Genomic DNA, 13122 nt, shown 5'->3' on the forward strand with positions numbered 1-13122 from the left:
GGTCTGGTACTTACCTCTCGGAGTAGTACAGAACCCAAAAAACCAGACAAGTTGCGGCTAATCTGGGACGCTAAAGCCCGATCAGGGGAAATGTCGTTCAACAACGCGCTATTGAAGGGTCCAGATCTTTTAGTTGTTCTGACAGAAGTCTTGCTACGATTCAGACAGGGGAACATCGCTATGGTAGGCGACATTGAAGAAATGTTCCATCAGATTTGGATACGGCCAGCAGACCGGCAGGCACAGCGGTTTTTATATCGACTGCACCCAGAGCAAGACCCTCAAATATACGTCATGGACGTGGCATCGTTCGGGGCAACCTGTTCACCAAGTCTGGCACAGTTTGTCAAAAATAAAAACGCAGAGGAGTTTGCAGAAAGCTTTCCAAGGGCGGCGAAGGCTATAACGCAAAACCACTACGTGGATGACTTCTTAGACAGCGTGGATACTGAAGAAGAAGCCATACGATTGATTACCGAGGTGAAGCACACCCACTCACAAGCCGGATTCAACATTCGTAATTTCTGTTCGAATTCATCTGAAGTCTTGGCGAGCATTGGAGAACCAGAAGCCCAGCAGAAAGTGTCCATGAACCTGGAAAATGCGTCGGAGTCGGAAAGGGTGCTTGGTTTGATCTGGAAGCCAAAGGAGGATATTTTCACCTTCGATGTGAGCAGCATGAAGGAGGAAATCAAGCTTCTAATCCAGAGTGGAACCATGCAACTCCGGGGATCATCATCGGTATAGAGCATATTCGGTTGCTAACCGCGTTGCGGACACGAGAAGGAAGCGATAACGAACCGGTGGCGACAAAAACGCGGTTAGGCTGGTGTATTTTCGGGAAAAACTCTGACGGTGAAAGCGTAGTGGAGCAGTTGAATCTTCATCAAGCTGACGATGTTGATAATCGTGAACTACACCAGTGGATGAAGCAGTTTTTCGCAGTCGAGGAGTCCAGTATAACGGTAAAACCGGAGGCAAAAAAAAAGACAAGCGAGCGCGGGAAATAATGGAAGCTACGATCCGGCGTGTCGAAGATGGCTTCGAAATGGGATTGTTGTGGAGGTATGACAACGTCTGCTTTCCAGATAGCTATCCGATGGCGCTACGCCGACTGCAGTCGCTGGAGAAACGGCTAAGTAAGGATCCTGTTCTCGAAGCAAGGGTGAGAGAGCAGATAATGCAGTACGAAGCCAAAGGATATGCCCACCGTATAACGCCAAGGGAACTCCAATCTACAGATTCGAGCAAGGTCTGGTACTTACCTCTCGGAGTAGTACAGAACCCAAAAAACCAGACAAGTTGCGGCTAATCTGGGACGCTAAAGCCCGATCAGGGGAAATGTCGTTCAACAACGCGCTATTGAAGGGTCCAGATCTTTTAGTTGTTCTGACAGAAGTCTTGCTACGATTCAGACAGGGGAACATCGCTATGGTAGGCGACATTGAAGAAATGTTCCATCAGATTTGGATACGGCCAGCAGACCGGCAGGCACAGCGGTTTTTATATCGACTGCACCCAGAGCAAGACCCTCAAATATACGTCATGGACGTGGCATCGTTCGGGGCAACCTGTTCACCAAGTCTGGCACAGTTTGTCAAAAATAAAAACGCAGAGGAGTTTGCAGAAAGCTTTCCAAGGGCGGCGAAGGCTATAACGCAAAACCACTACGTGGATGACTTCTTAGACAGCGTGGATACTGAAGAAGAAGCCATACGATTGATTACCGAGGTGAAGCACACCCACTCACAAGCCGGATTCAACATTCGTAATTTCTGTTCGAATTCATCTGAAGTCTTGGCGAGCATTGGAGAACCAGAAGCCCAGCAGAAAGTGTCCATGAACCTGGAAAATGCGTCGGAGTCGGAAAGGGTGCTTGGTTTGATCTGGAAGCCAAAGGAGGATATTTTCACCTTCGATGTGAGCAGCATGAAGGAGGAAATCAAGCTTCTAATCCAGAGTGGAACCACTCCCAGCAAACGGCAAGTCCTGCAAACGGTTATGTCCTTGTTCGATCCGTTGGGGTTTATCGCCCACTTCGTCGTACATGGGAAGATACTGATGCAACAGATTTGGAGAACCGGAACGGACTGGGATGAACCTATTACGAAAGAATTGGAAGCAAAGTGGATCCAGTGGTGCCAGTACATGCAGCGTTTGGACCAAGTGAAGGTGCCCCGGTGCTACTTCAATGGGGTTGCCATTGCGGCCCTTGAACATGCGGAAGCTCATCTATTTGTGGATGCCAGCGAATTGGCCTGTGCTGCGGTCTTGTATCTCCGATACGTAGACGGTGGAAGACCCAAATGTGCTCTGGTTGCCGCAAAAACGAAGGTCGCGCCGCTGAAACCGCTTTCCATCCCACGCCTGGAGCTGCAAGCGGCGATGATCGGGGCAAGATTGATGAACTCCACCCTAAGTTCATTAGACTTCAAAGTAAGCAAGCATTTCTTTTGGACCGATTCTTCAACGGTTCTCAGCTGGTTACGCTCCGATAGTCGACGCTACCACCAGTTTGTAGCCTTCCGAGTAGGAGAAATCCTCACTACCACTAACGTGGATGAGTGGCGTCACGTTCCGTCGAAAGTAAACATCGCCGACGTAGCCACGAAATGGAAAGACGGGCCAAGTTTCTACCCAAATGATCCGTGGTTTAGTTCCCCGGAATTTCTGTACCAAACCAAAGAGAAGTGGCCACCAGAGGCACCAGGAAAGCTGACAGAGACTGAAACCGAACTACGTGCCGCTTTCCTGTTTCACGGTATAATACCGCAAGTTGCGGTGAAATTCAATAGGTTTTCCAAGTGGAATCGACTACTGAGGACGACTGCCTATGTTCTACGAGCTGTGCGTAGATTCAGAGGAGAGAAGCCGTCCAATCCGTATATTCTGTCGCAGAAAGAGTTAGCTGACGCAGAAACCGCCATATGGACACAGATTCAAGCCGAAACGTATCCGGACGAGTACGCGATTCTGCAGCGCAATCTAGCGAGTCCCCTAAATCACGTTCCTATCCCAAAATCGGGTCCACTATATGGTCTTTCAGCGTTTCTAGACGAGCGTGGCGTCATCAGAATGAACAGCAGGATTTCTACTGCACCGTCTCTGACGAAGGATATAAAGTATCCGATCGTGCTACCGAGGAAGCGTCATGGCGTCTACCTCCTAGCTGAAAGCTACCATCGGAAATTTCTTCACGCAAACGGCGAGACTATCGGTAATGAGATGCGTCAGCGGTTCTGGATACCGGGCTTACGAGTTTTGATTCGTCAGCTTTCGAAGCAATGTATGACCTGCCGTGTTAGGAAAGCTGAACCATTACCTCCTATGATGTCAGCACATCAAACGTTCCGAGTGACAGGAATGGTTAGACCGTTCACACACACTGGAGTGGACTACTTGGGACCAATACTGGTGAAGCAGGGCCGCAGCTTGGCTAAAAGGTGGGTAGCGTTATTCACCTGCCTCACAATACGCGCCGTACATTTGGAGGTAGTTCACAGCCTGTCCACTCAGTCCTGCGTGATGGCGATCAGGCGATTCGTAGCACGTCGGGGTTCACCAGAATCCTTCTACAGCGACAACGGGACGAATTTCCTGGGAGCAAGCAACCTGCTACGAGTTCAGATCCAGAATATCCACGAAGACTGTGCGGTGACATTTACGAGCAGTAATACAAGCTGAAACTTCAATCCACCATCAGCACCGCATATGGCAGGCTCCTGGGAGCGCATGGTGCGCTCCGTGAAGGTGGCCATAGCGGCCATTGCGGATCACCCACATCATCCTAGCGACGAGGTTTTGGAAACTGTGGTTCTCGAGGCAGAGTCGATCGTCAATTCCAGACCACTTACATACATTCCCCTAGAGTCGACGGAGCAGGAGTCACTCACGCCAAACCACTTTCTGCTATTTGGCACCAAGGGCATATCGCAACAAGGGATATCTATGAAGGTGGAAGGAAATACCCTACGGGACAGCTGGCGCTTAGCGCAGTGCTTGGTGAATCATTTCTGGAGTCGCTGGATTCGAGAATACGTGCCAACCATAACCAGGCGTACCAAGTGGTTTGAGCCGGTCAAGCCGTTGGAAGCAGGAGACCTCGTTCTTGTCATCGAGAATGGAAAGCGCAACGGGTGGTTGCGAGGCAGAGTTGTAGACGTGATGAAGGCGAAGGATGGACAAGTTCGGCGAGCATTCGTGATGACGAAGAATGGGCTGTTCAACAGGCCTGCAGTGAAGTTGGCGGTTCTGGATCTTCAGACACCTGGGGATGGTCCGGAACTTCACGGGCAGGGGATGTTACGGACGTTAGCCGTACGCTCCACACAGGAGAGTAAGTTCTGGATCACCCCTAGCTGTAACGGCGAAACAGCATAGATGTCAGCGAGAGGAACGTCAGACGGCAACAACGTGGTTTAGAACTGTCACATGCAGCATAAACCGACCGATCTTTTCTTAAGTGCCAGTAGCCATTGCAGCACGTTGAAACCCTTTATAATAAAACTTTTTTGATTAGTAAATTTAGTAAAATCCCTTATTAGTATATAAGTTATTGAATTAAAACTATGGTGTTATTTTTATACTATGGTATTGGTTAGTGAGAAGATATTAGTATAATTCATGCAGTGAATAAGATCCTACATTATAAGTACGGCTGATTCATAAGTACGTGAAAGTAGATCTGACTAGCTACAAAAGACACCACGAACATCACAATTTAAATAAATTTGTTTCGGATAAAAAGGGAAGAAAAATACGAAAATGTGAGACAGTAAAATACGTTTAAGGAACCGAAAAATTGTAACTAACAAAAATAATACATTACAGCTTTGAAGCTGCTAGTAAGCTGCTATCAAGACGTCTTTCCTCTTCCCATACCGAACACCTTGCGTAGTTTCCACGGCCTTATGAAGGGTTAACAATTGAGGTTTTTCTGTCACTGATGACACCCGAAAAAAGCAGAGTGTGCTGTAGGAAGTTACCAACACATTCACACGTATGTGTCAAAACTGGTTTGTTTTGGTTTTCGTTCCACGTGGTAAAGTGTCAGGTAAATTTTTTCTCACCACATTTGCGAGATGGACATATGAAATGGAAACGAGACAAAATGACGAATGCGATTATGACCAAAACAAAACGAATTGACAGCTATCCCATTATTATACGCATACCAATGCAATGACACTGAAAATGTTTTATTTGAAGCTGCAAAGTATAGCATGAGCATGATGAGCATGATTGACCGCCCGCGGTTGCTACTCCGTTATTGCCAGATCAGCAGTAATTGCACAGAGAACCAATAGATGATGCTTGGGACCAACATGCATCCTCAATGTGTAAAAACTGGTGACCTTAATATGTTTATCAGGCAATACCAGCGCCGGCCGCATCCGAATGCAGGTCAAAGAAGGAGTTTGTATAGGAAAATGTTGACGTGATACTCGCTTTATGGAAGCCGAGAACACCTCTGCACTTCCACGAGAAATCACTGGGATGTTGGAGAAAGGGCAAGGTATACAGCTGGGTTCGTTTTGGTGAACGATGCGCTGATTTCGAGCGTCGGGTTCTTTACAACAAGTGTCGCGCCATTGAGTTCATTACATCCGCCACGATATTCATAATGCGATTCGAACTTACTCAGTTTGAAAATGTAACACAGCAACAATAAATCGTACGCAAGGATACTGGATCTTTGTCCGAATCGAGACAACTTCAAATGATCGGATATCTCCTCTTAAGGTGATCCTCTTTATACCGAAAGCTATTGCGCGTTGTTGATCTATCTGAAGATAGGCCTCTTGAAATGTATAAACGCGGAGTTTCTCTAGGTTCGGTCAACCGGATATTTTCTATATAACAGATCGACTAACGACGTCTCTCGTGTTCACTTCGTCTGCTCTAAAAAAACGATCCCGCGAAAAACACACCTGAAAAACGGAATATAAAAATGATGCGCGCTTATTACGGAAACGAACCATGAGTATCTTTCTTGCCAAACACCGCGATCCTCTGCGTACGACGCGCGTGAAGTAGCCTTTACCACTTGTAGCAACCAGCTATTTGTCAATCTCGAGTACACGTTGGCCGCGATTCTTTGGAAGGTATACATCGCGTTTTCGTTAGTCACGATATTTATCGACCGAACGAAATCTTCGGTGAGACATGAACAAGCATCTGGGTAAACTCCGCGAAATCACTTAATTTCGAAAACGTTCATATGAGCAAAACTCTCCCGAACCGGAAACGCGGTTTACACCGAAGCATTACGCACGACCGCTATTTTTCCTTCTACCGACGCAGACGCTCGGGAATACGACATTTCGATGTGAATGTTACCTATTTAATAGAAAAATTGGCAAAGTTTCATGCATACAAAGCCTTAATAATTTAAAAACGAAGTTATCCATATTGACCAATATATAGTCTCAAGTTTATTAACAAAATGCCGAACCAGTCATAATTGGAACGTATTATATAAAACATCTGCCCAAAAGCTATAAAAATCGAAAAAGTGAAGCATAAGATTTTGGCTATCATTACTGCACCATAGTCCGACAATGACATTGGTAAATAGTGTGCAGTTTATAGAAAACCCTGCTTTTTTTAATTTCAGTTCCAGGTCTATTTTCGTACAAGAATAAAGATCTCTCGTGATCTTTCCCATATTTTCCATTACATTATAGAAAAGTTATTGGTACCCATCTTTAACGTCGACAACCGCCTCCCATCGATAACACCGCTAAAGTCCTAGTGTCAACGACAACCATTGATATGTCGCAGGTGGCACAAAGCATGTGAACCACCTCCCGCACCTGAAAATCATCATATAGGAAAATTATCAACTGCTTCACCAACATACTATTTTCATAGGTGATTTTAAGGAAACGGAGCAAAAATACTATTTGAATTGTATATATAAAAACCCATACGCAGCGGTATAATGTAGAATTAAAACGATGAATCCACGCGCAGTTATTTTTCCATGAAAAAAGTTACTTATCTTGCGTAGCATACGAGCTATTTTCTCCATTCCTTCCACTCAAATCCTGAAGCCCTACTAGTTTTTTTTTATTGTCAACGTTTTTGTTGATATACGGCGTACAAAATGCGGGCACCGAGTCACAAAATGTGCTAGGCCGACCAAGAATTCAAATATTTGTCTATTACTAATCCAGAATATCCTCGAGAAAGCAAACGCGGTTCTTTGAAAGGCATATATCGCGTAGTCATTCGATTAAACACGATATTTATCGACTGAACGAAATCTACTTCGATTCGCGATGTATTAATATAGTTTGCGCGAGCAGATTCCGGTTAAACGGTGATGATGAGACAGATATTATCAAATATCTGGGTTCATTTCGCGAAATCGTTACAAAAATCCATATATCAGCAAAACTCACCCGGGTTGAATACGCGTTTTCAACGAAACGTAACGAACGACCGCTTCAATCTTTCTGGCCGACACAGACGTGCAGGAACCCGGCGTTTATGTCGATTTTCTCTACTCGACGTACGAATCGCCTATTAAATATGAAAATTGGCAATGTTCCATGCATCCAAAGCCTCAAAAATTAAAAAAAAGCAGATATACATATTATACAAAACATAGTCTTAAATTTGTTGACAAAGCCATAAATAGAATATATGAAAAATTACATAAAACAACTGCTCGCTAGTAAAATCAAAAAATCAAAGCATATGATTATGGTAAAACGCATATTCCAAACTCCCACAAACTACACTAACATTTTCTAGACGAAAACAATGCTTGTCAATGAAAGCCTGCAAACTAGGCCGCGCATAACCGTGGTAATCGGGTGAATTGAATAATGTTACACGCCTAGTTCATTACTAATACCAGCACCTTTATAGAGAAACAAAAAAAAAAACTGTGTACTTATCTGTAGATAGCCCCTAGACTCACGACGCCCAACAGAATTTCACCGGGGAAGCAGCACATCCAGAGCGATGATCCTGCTTCACGACCCAACTGTCGGTTTCACCAAGACCTTGACTTTGGAAGTGGTTTGTGAGCTACGCATAGTGCGCTCCGCCTTCCGGACAGTAAAGATAGGCAACAATTCAAAATATAATTGCACGCCTATGCACAACACAACACCTTCCAGCAAGCAGTGCACGCCGACCGATGATTCTTCTACACTTTCGACCTCCTCAACCTCGTTGTAGTGAGTATCCACCGGAGCCGGTCCTCTGTAACGCACAGCACTCCAGCGTCGAATCGGTGCGGCAACTGTCAGCGATGAACAGCAACAAAAGACCTTGAGCGCAGGTTGATTGGACCCAAGCCAGCAAAAACAGGATTAAGTTAACCAATAAACTAGTTCCAGTCGTCCAAATATCTGTATATCCTCACAAAAAGCACAATCGAAACTTTAAAAATTTTGACACGAAAATTTTTCGCGTCCGTTCGTTTTCGTAGCTTACTGCGATCTCTCTTATTTGAAGCTGCAAAGTATAGCACGGAAAAAGTGTAGTACACCGCGAAAACGAAAACGACATTAAGCACCGAGAACATTTTGCCGTCTTGATCAAACATCACAATTCGAAGTAGGTTTTTCCAAATTTTTGCTTCAATTTTACAACTGGGCCCTGCAATCACGAGTGGAAAACTAAACCGATAAACCTGACCGATGTTATAACAATAGCATTTTCACAGCTTGGTAAACGTGAACCCCATTTAACAAATTAAAAACAAAACACATTAAAATTCAACCTTGACGTTAGTGATCTAATTTTATTTATACATTAATCAAAACAATGGATTGTGGACAAATGGCAAATCCATTCGCGTTCCTGAATCCATTCCTGAAGGAGTGCGCGATAGAGCTGCGCGATTGACTGTCATGATCGAAAATATTCAGAGCTACAAAACTATCTCGGATGAGATGTTTCAATGCTTTCCTCTCCATCTATATTTACTACAGGGCAAAAATAATTTAGTTCACGAAATAGTAATAACTTTTCCTCATCTTCTGGGATATAACGGATTAATAGTAAAACCAATGTAAACATACATACTTCAATTTATTGTACTCATCTAATCTGATTTTAGGTACAGCAAGCTTACGAGCGATTGCATATAAATTATAACAAGAATGCTGATTTGGAAACAGTTCTTTCAATTGGATTATTGATGGATCAAGGTGGCTGGAGCAGTGTTACTGATAGTAATAATTTATTAATAATTGTCAGTCACTTTAGTTGTTTCCTTACATATACGGACATGTTGAAAATGGATTTAATTTAGGCCATTTCTTACGAGTCGAGTCGAGTCACGTCGAGTGCCAAACCCAAAATTTAAATTGTTTTTGACGAATCGCCCATGCCCGACCGATTATTTTGACAGCCACATAGTCGTGCGTGTGTCAGTTTTAGTTAAACTATTAAATTATAAATCGATAGTAAGGAAGGAGAAGAGAAACCTCTATTTGATAATGAAATCCGTTTTTGATTGACCGACAACGAAACAACATACATTTTCAATGGACGTGTTCACATAACGCCCTGTTCGTGTGGATGAGTGTTTGACTTGCATGTTTAGGATGTAATAATATTTGCCCGATCCTCGGTCCGATCCGATTCAGCCACCTATATGCATGGGACTGCGTAGCTGTTTTTTTTAACCAAATGTAGTTTATTTAAATATTGAGGTTATCACTAATACCTGTAAAATTGCAGTTCTAGTAGTCGGGGATTTATGTAGAAGGAAGTGAATAAAATATTATACACGTATAAGTCAAGATACTAGACTAGACTAGAATGCGATCCGATGCTTGTAGAAGAAACTATTTAGCTTGGACCGATTGTATATCCAACGAATTGCTCTGAACCTAATTTTCCCAGCAACACTGTGCAGCAGGCTGCAGTTGCCAGTTTTCTCACGCTGTGAGGAATAATTGTGCAAAGAATTACTTTTAAACACTCTTAGAGCTACTCCGAGGGCACTGTAAACGAAAAGTTTGCGGGAGCGAGAAAATTAGACAGTTTCCTTTTTTTTTTTTTCATATAACCACCCTATTCGGTATAGGTATAACAAAGCTAGTTCGTAGAAAGAACGTTGAGTTCAACCTCGGGTGCATATATTTTACAAATAATCTAATAACCATCTATTGTATAAACTAAACGTACTAAAAATTAACATTTTCAGAATACTTAAGAGGAGCGTTACGCATAATAAAACAAATGACGAACAGGGGAGTAAAGCGTTAAAAATTACAGCTGCTCCTTTAGTGAGATGGCTACAGGTAAAATACGTTTATTTTCAAAATCCAATTATTTTTAATCTTAAATTTTTAAGCCCGACTTGGACAAAACCGCAAGGCAAGTAGTTCAAATGGCCAATATCAGCGGTGAATCACTCTCCGCACATTGTTTGTGTGGCGGAGCTTTTTCACGAAGGGGAATATTTTGTTGATTTCCAATGTAACATAATAGAATGTGGACAATCGTCGAGCAGAGCGATTGACGTATTTGTTAAAATATTTACCGTTTTTAAACTCCCTGTTCCAAATTTATTAAAAAAAATTCATGAAATTTTATCGTTTTATTTATAAAAAACATTGCCTGCATCAAGCAGTACAACTATGTTCTATATTCAATGAATATGCTGAATGATTATTTGTAACTGTAAATAATAAATCCTTGTAACAGAAACAACCAACTTGTCAACAGAAATAAAAATAATACAAATTATATTTATTTATTTACTTTATTTATGTCTTGAGAAACAAGTTCCTTTTTCAACAAAAAAAAAAAAATTACAAATACCCAAAATTGAGTAAAATTTACCCAAATTTGATTATAGAATACTTGAGTAGTTTTTACCCACTGTCATTAATTGATTTACCTACCCAAAATTGAGTAAAGTGGCATGAATCCAAATTTGAGTTCCCACACTAAACTAGCGATATGAGTGGAAAGAGCTCAAATTTTCTAATTGTGTACAGTTATAGGGATACCATCTGGTTGAAATTAGAAATCAGGACACCTTTATTTTCGGTACAAATTTGAGCTAAGCTGTTCTTCGAAGCACATAGGAGTAAATCAATTAAAAACCTGATCAAAAGTCAGAAAAGCAAAAGTTTATTCACCATGTTCTGCATAGTCTCATTTGAAAGTGTGATGCCTACTGAATCTTTTGACAGCTCATAATCATCCAGAAGTATTGTTAACCTTTGTTACAGCTAATTGAAATCGATCAAATTTTAGCTTTTTGTTGTTGCATTCGATGCTTCCGTACCGTTCACATTTTTTTCAAAACAATCAAGTGCAACGTAGTGATTTATCATCGAACCAATTATGGAGATTGTCAAAGAAGGTTAGTTTAATAAATCTGTAAATTTAGAAAACTTATAAATAGTCTCAATATTTCCAGGAAACATTCTAATAAACACAAACATTCTGAAGTGAGATTTTTTTTATGTCATATTATATGAAGTAAGTTAAGTATCAATGAGTTTCAATGTAAACAGTCAATTGCAAATCAAAGCCTGTATATTTCTGGTCAAACTGGTGGTTTTAGATCATCCGAACCAATCGGAACTCACGAGTTACATCATTGTGAAAATCATCGAAAAATTTCAACTTTTCAGCTTCCGGCAGTATTGTTGCCTCAGTTTCAAGAACATACCTCTGTCATGTAATGGATGGGTGTTCTGAGACATTCTCAACAGGTTGCTATTGAATTCCGATCCTTTGATTACGAGCTCTAGGCCAAAATTCAAGAAAAACGGTCAAGCTTTTTCGCCCGAAGCAATGCAAATGTTGGGAGTGAAATGTTCGTACACGGACAATGGTAATAATACTAGTGACTCTTCAGATTCTTCTAAGTGCTCAGATTGATTAATAAACAAAACAGTGTAAGCCCCGAACCTCACTGATCTAAAAAAAAAATAGTTATGTTTCATTCATAAAGCCTTAGTCATTTATTGTAGAAAAGAAACTACTATTGAATCCGAATTACATAATCAGAAAAGTAATAAATCACTCAAAGGTGGGTTAATCCATGAAATTTTTAGTCACAACTATTTATTATACTACATTTTTGATCCATGATACGTTTCCAGTACAAAAACCCATAAAAATAATTTTGATCAGGTTTGATGTTCTAAGTGCTCCACTGTGCAAAGTTTAAAATAATATACCACCTTGAATGTGATTTGCACTTCAAAAACACCAAAATACTTCTTTACTTGTTCAACATACTTCTCAAACGATCTAATATTATTAAGCAGTTTTGAATGTATAGGCAGATGTTCAGCACATGTAAACATTTTCAAATTAAACTTTCCGTTTAGATGGGACTGACTGGAAAGTCAAAAAAAAAAATGTAATTTTTTTCTGGATGTTTAGGGTGAAATGAAATGATCGGGTATTTTGAATATTGATTAAGGTATGTTTGGAGATGTATTTTGTGTGTCGTGTGTGCAAGTATAGTTAGTACATATTATGCTATTGACAGCGTTTTTCGCGAAACCATGTTTTTTAACTTATGGTGAGTTTTTCTCAGCATCTACTGAGCCTATCTGGCTGAATTTTTTTTCCAGTATGTAAAAATGGATTATCTTACTTGTTACATAGCCGTTTTACAATATTTATTTTTTTTCAATGTTTTATGTTTTTTTGAAGTGATTTTGCCTTTCTCCTAGAAAGGTATAGCAATCACTGGAAAAACCAAAGGTATAAAAGTGGTCCCAATGGCCGAATGTCATATACCACTTGACCCCTTTCGACGAACTGAGCATTTTCAGTATGTATGTATGTATGTGTGTATTTGTGTGTGTGTGTGTGCAACTTTCTTTTCTCACTCACTTTTCTCAGAGATGGCTGGACCGATTTTCATGAAATTAATTGCAAATGAAAGGTCTAGTTGCGCCATAGGTTGCTATTGAATTTCATTGTAATCGGATTTTTAGTTTAGAGGTTATGTATCAAAATGTAAAAATCACGAAACATCAATATCTCAGAAACCACAAAACCGATTTCAATAAAACTGGTTTCAAATGATTGGGCTGTCTCCAGAACTCTTAACTTTTGAATTTCGTTATGATTGAACATATGGTTCAAAAGTTATGCAAAGAAAAGTTATCCTGAGGT

General features: G+C 41.2%; 2 protein-coding genes across 7 annotated transcripts in view; both read left to right on the forward strand.

Annotated features, from left to right (window-relative positions):
• The window catches only part of LOC129727094 (uncharacterized), a 358152-nt gene extending 346253 nt beyond the window's left edge, over positions 1-11899 (forward strand). For 3 of the 6 annotated variants that reach the window (XM_055684561.1, XM_055684553.1, XM_055684554.1), the window contains 3 exons: positions 10175-10271; positions 10325-11344; positions 11402-11535. The gene's annotated coding sequence lies outside the window, so the exon portion shown is untranslated. The other 3 variants (XM_055684558.1, XM_055684557.1, XM_055684555.1) reach the window with 3 other exon arrangements.
• On the forward strand, positions 1010-8290 carry LOC129728685 (uncharacterized). Its single transcript, XM_055687136.1, has 4 exons — positions 1010-1185; positions 1242-3649; positions 3704-4336; positions 8133-8290. Exons 1-4 carry the CDS (start codon positions 1010-1012, stop codon positions 8288-8290), a joined length of 3375 nt encoding a protein of 1124 aa, XP_055543111.1.
• Positions 11900-13122: the final 1223 nt, after the last annotated feature.

Source organism: Wyeomyia smithii, chromosome 3, assembly GCF_029784165.1.
Source record: "Wyeomyia smithii strain HCP4-BCI-WySm-NY-G18 chromosome 3, ASM2978416v1, whole genome shotgun sequence".
NCBI classification, from domain to species: Eukaryota; Metazoa; Arthropoda; class Insecta; order Diptera; family Culicidae; genus Wyeomyia; species Wyeomyia smithii.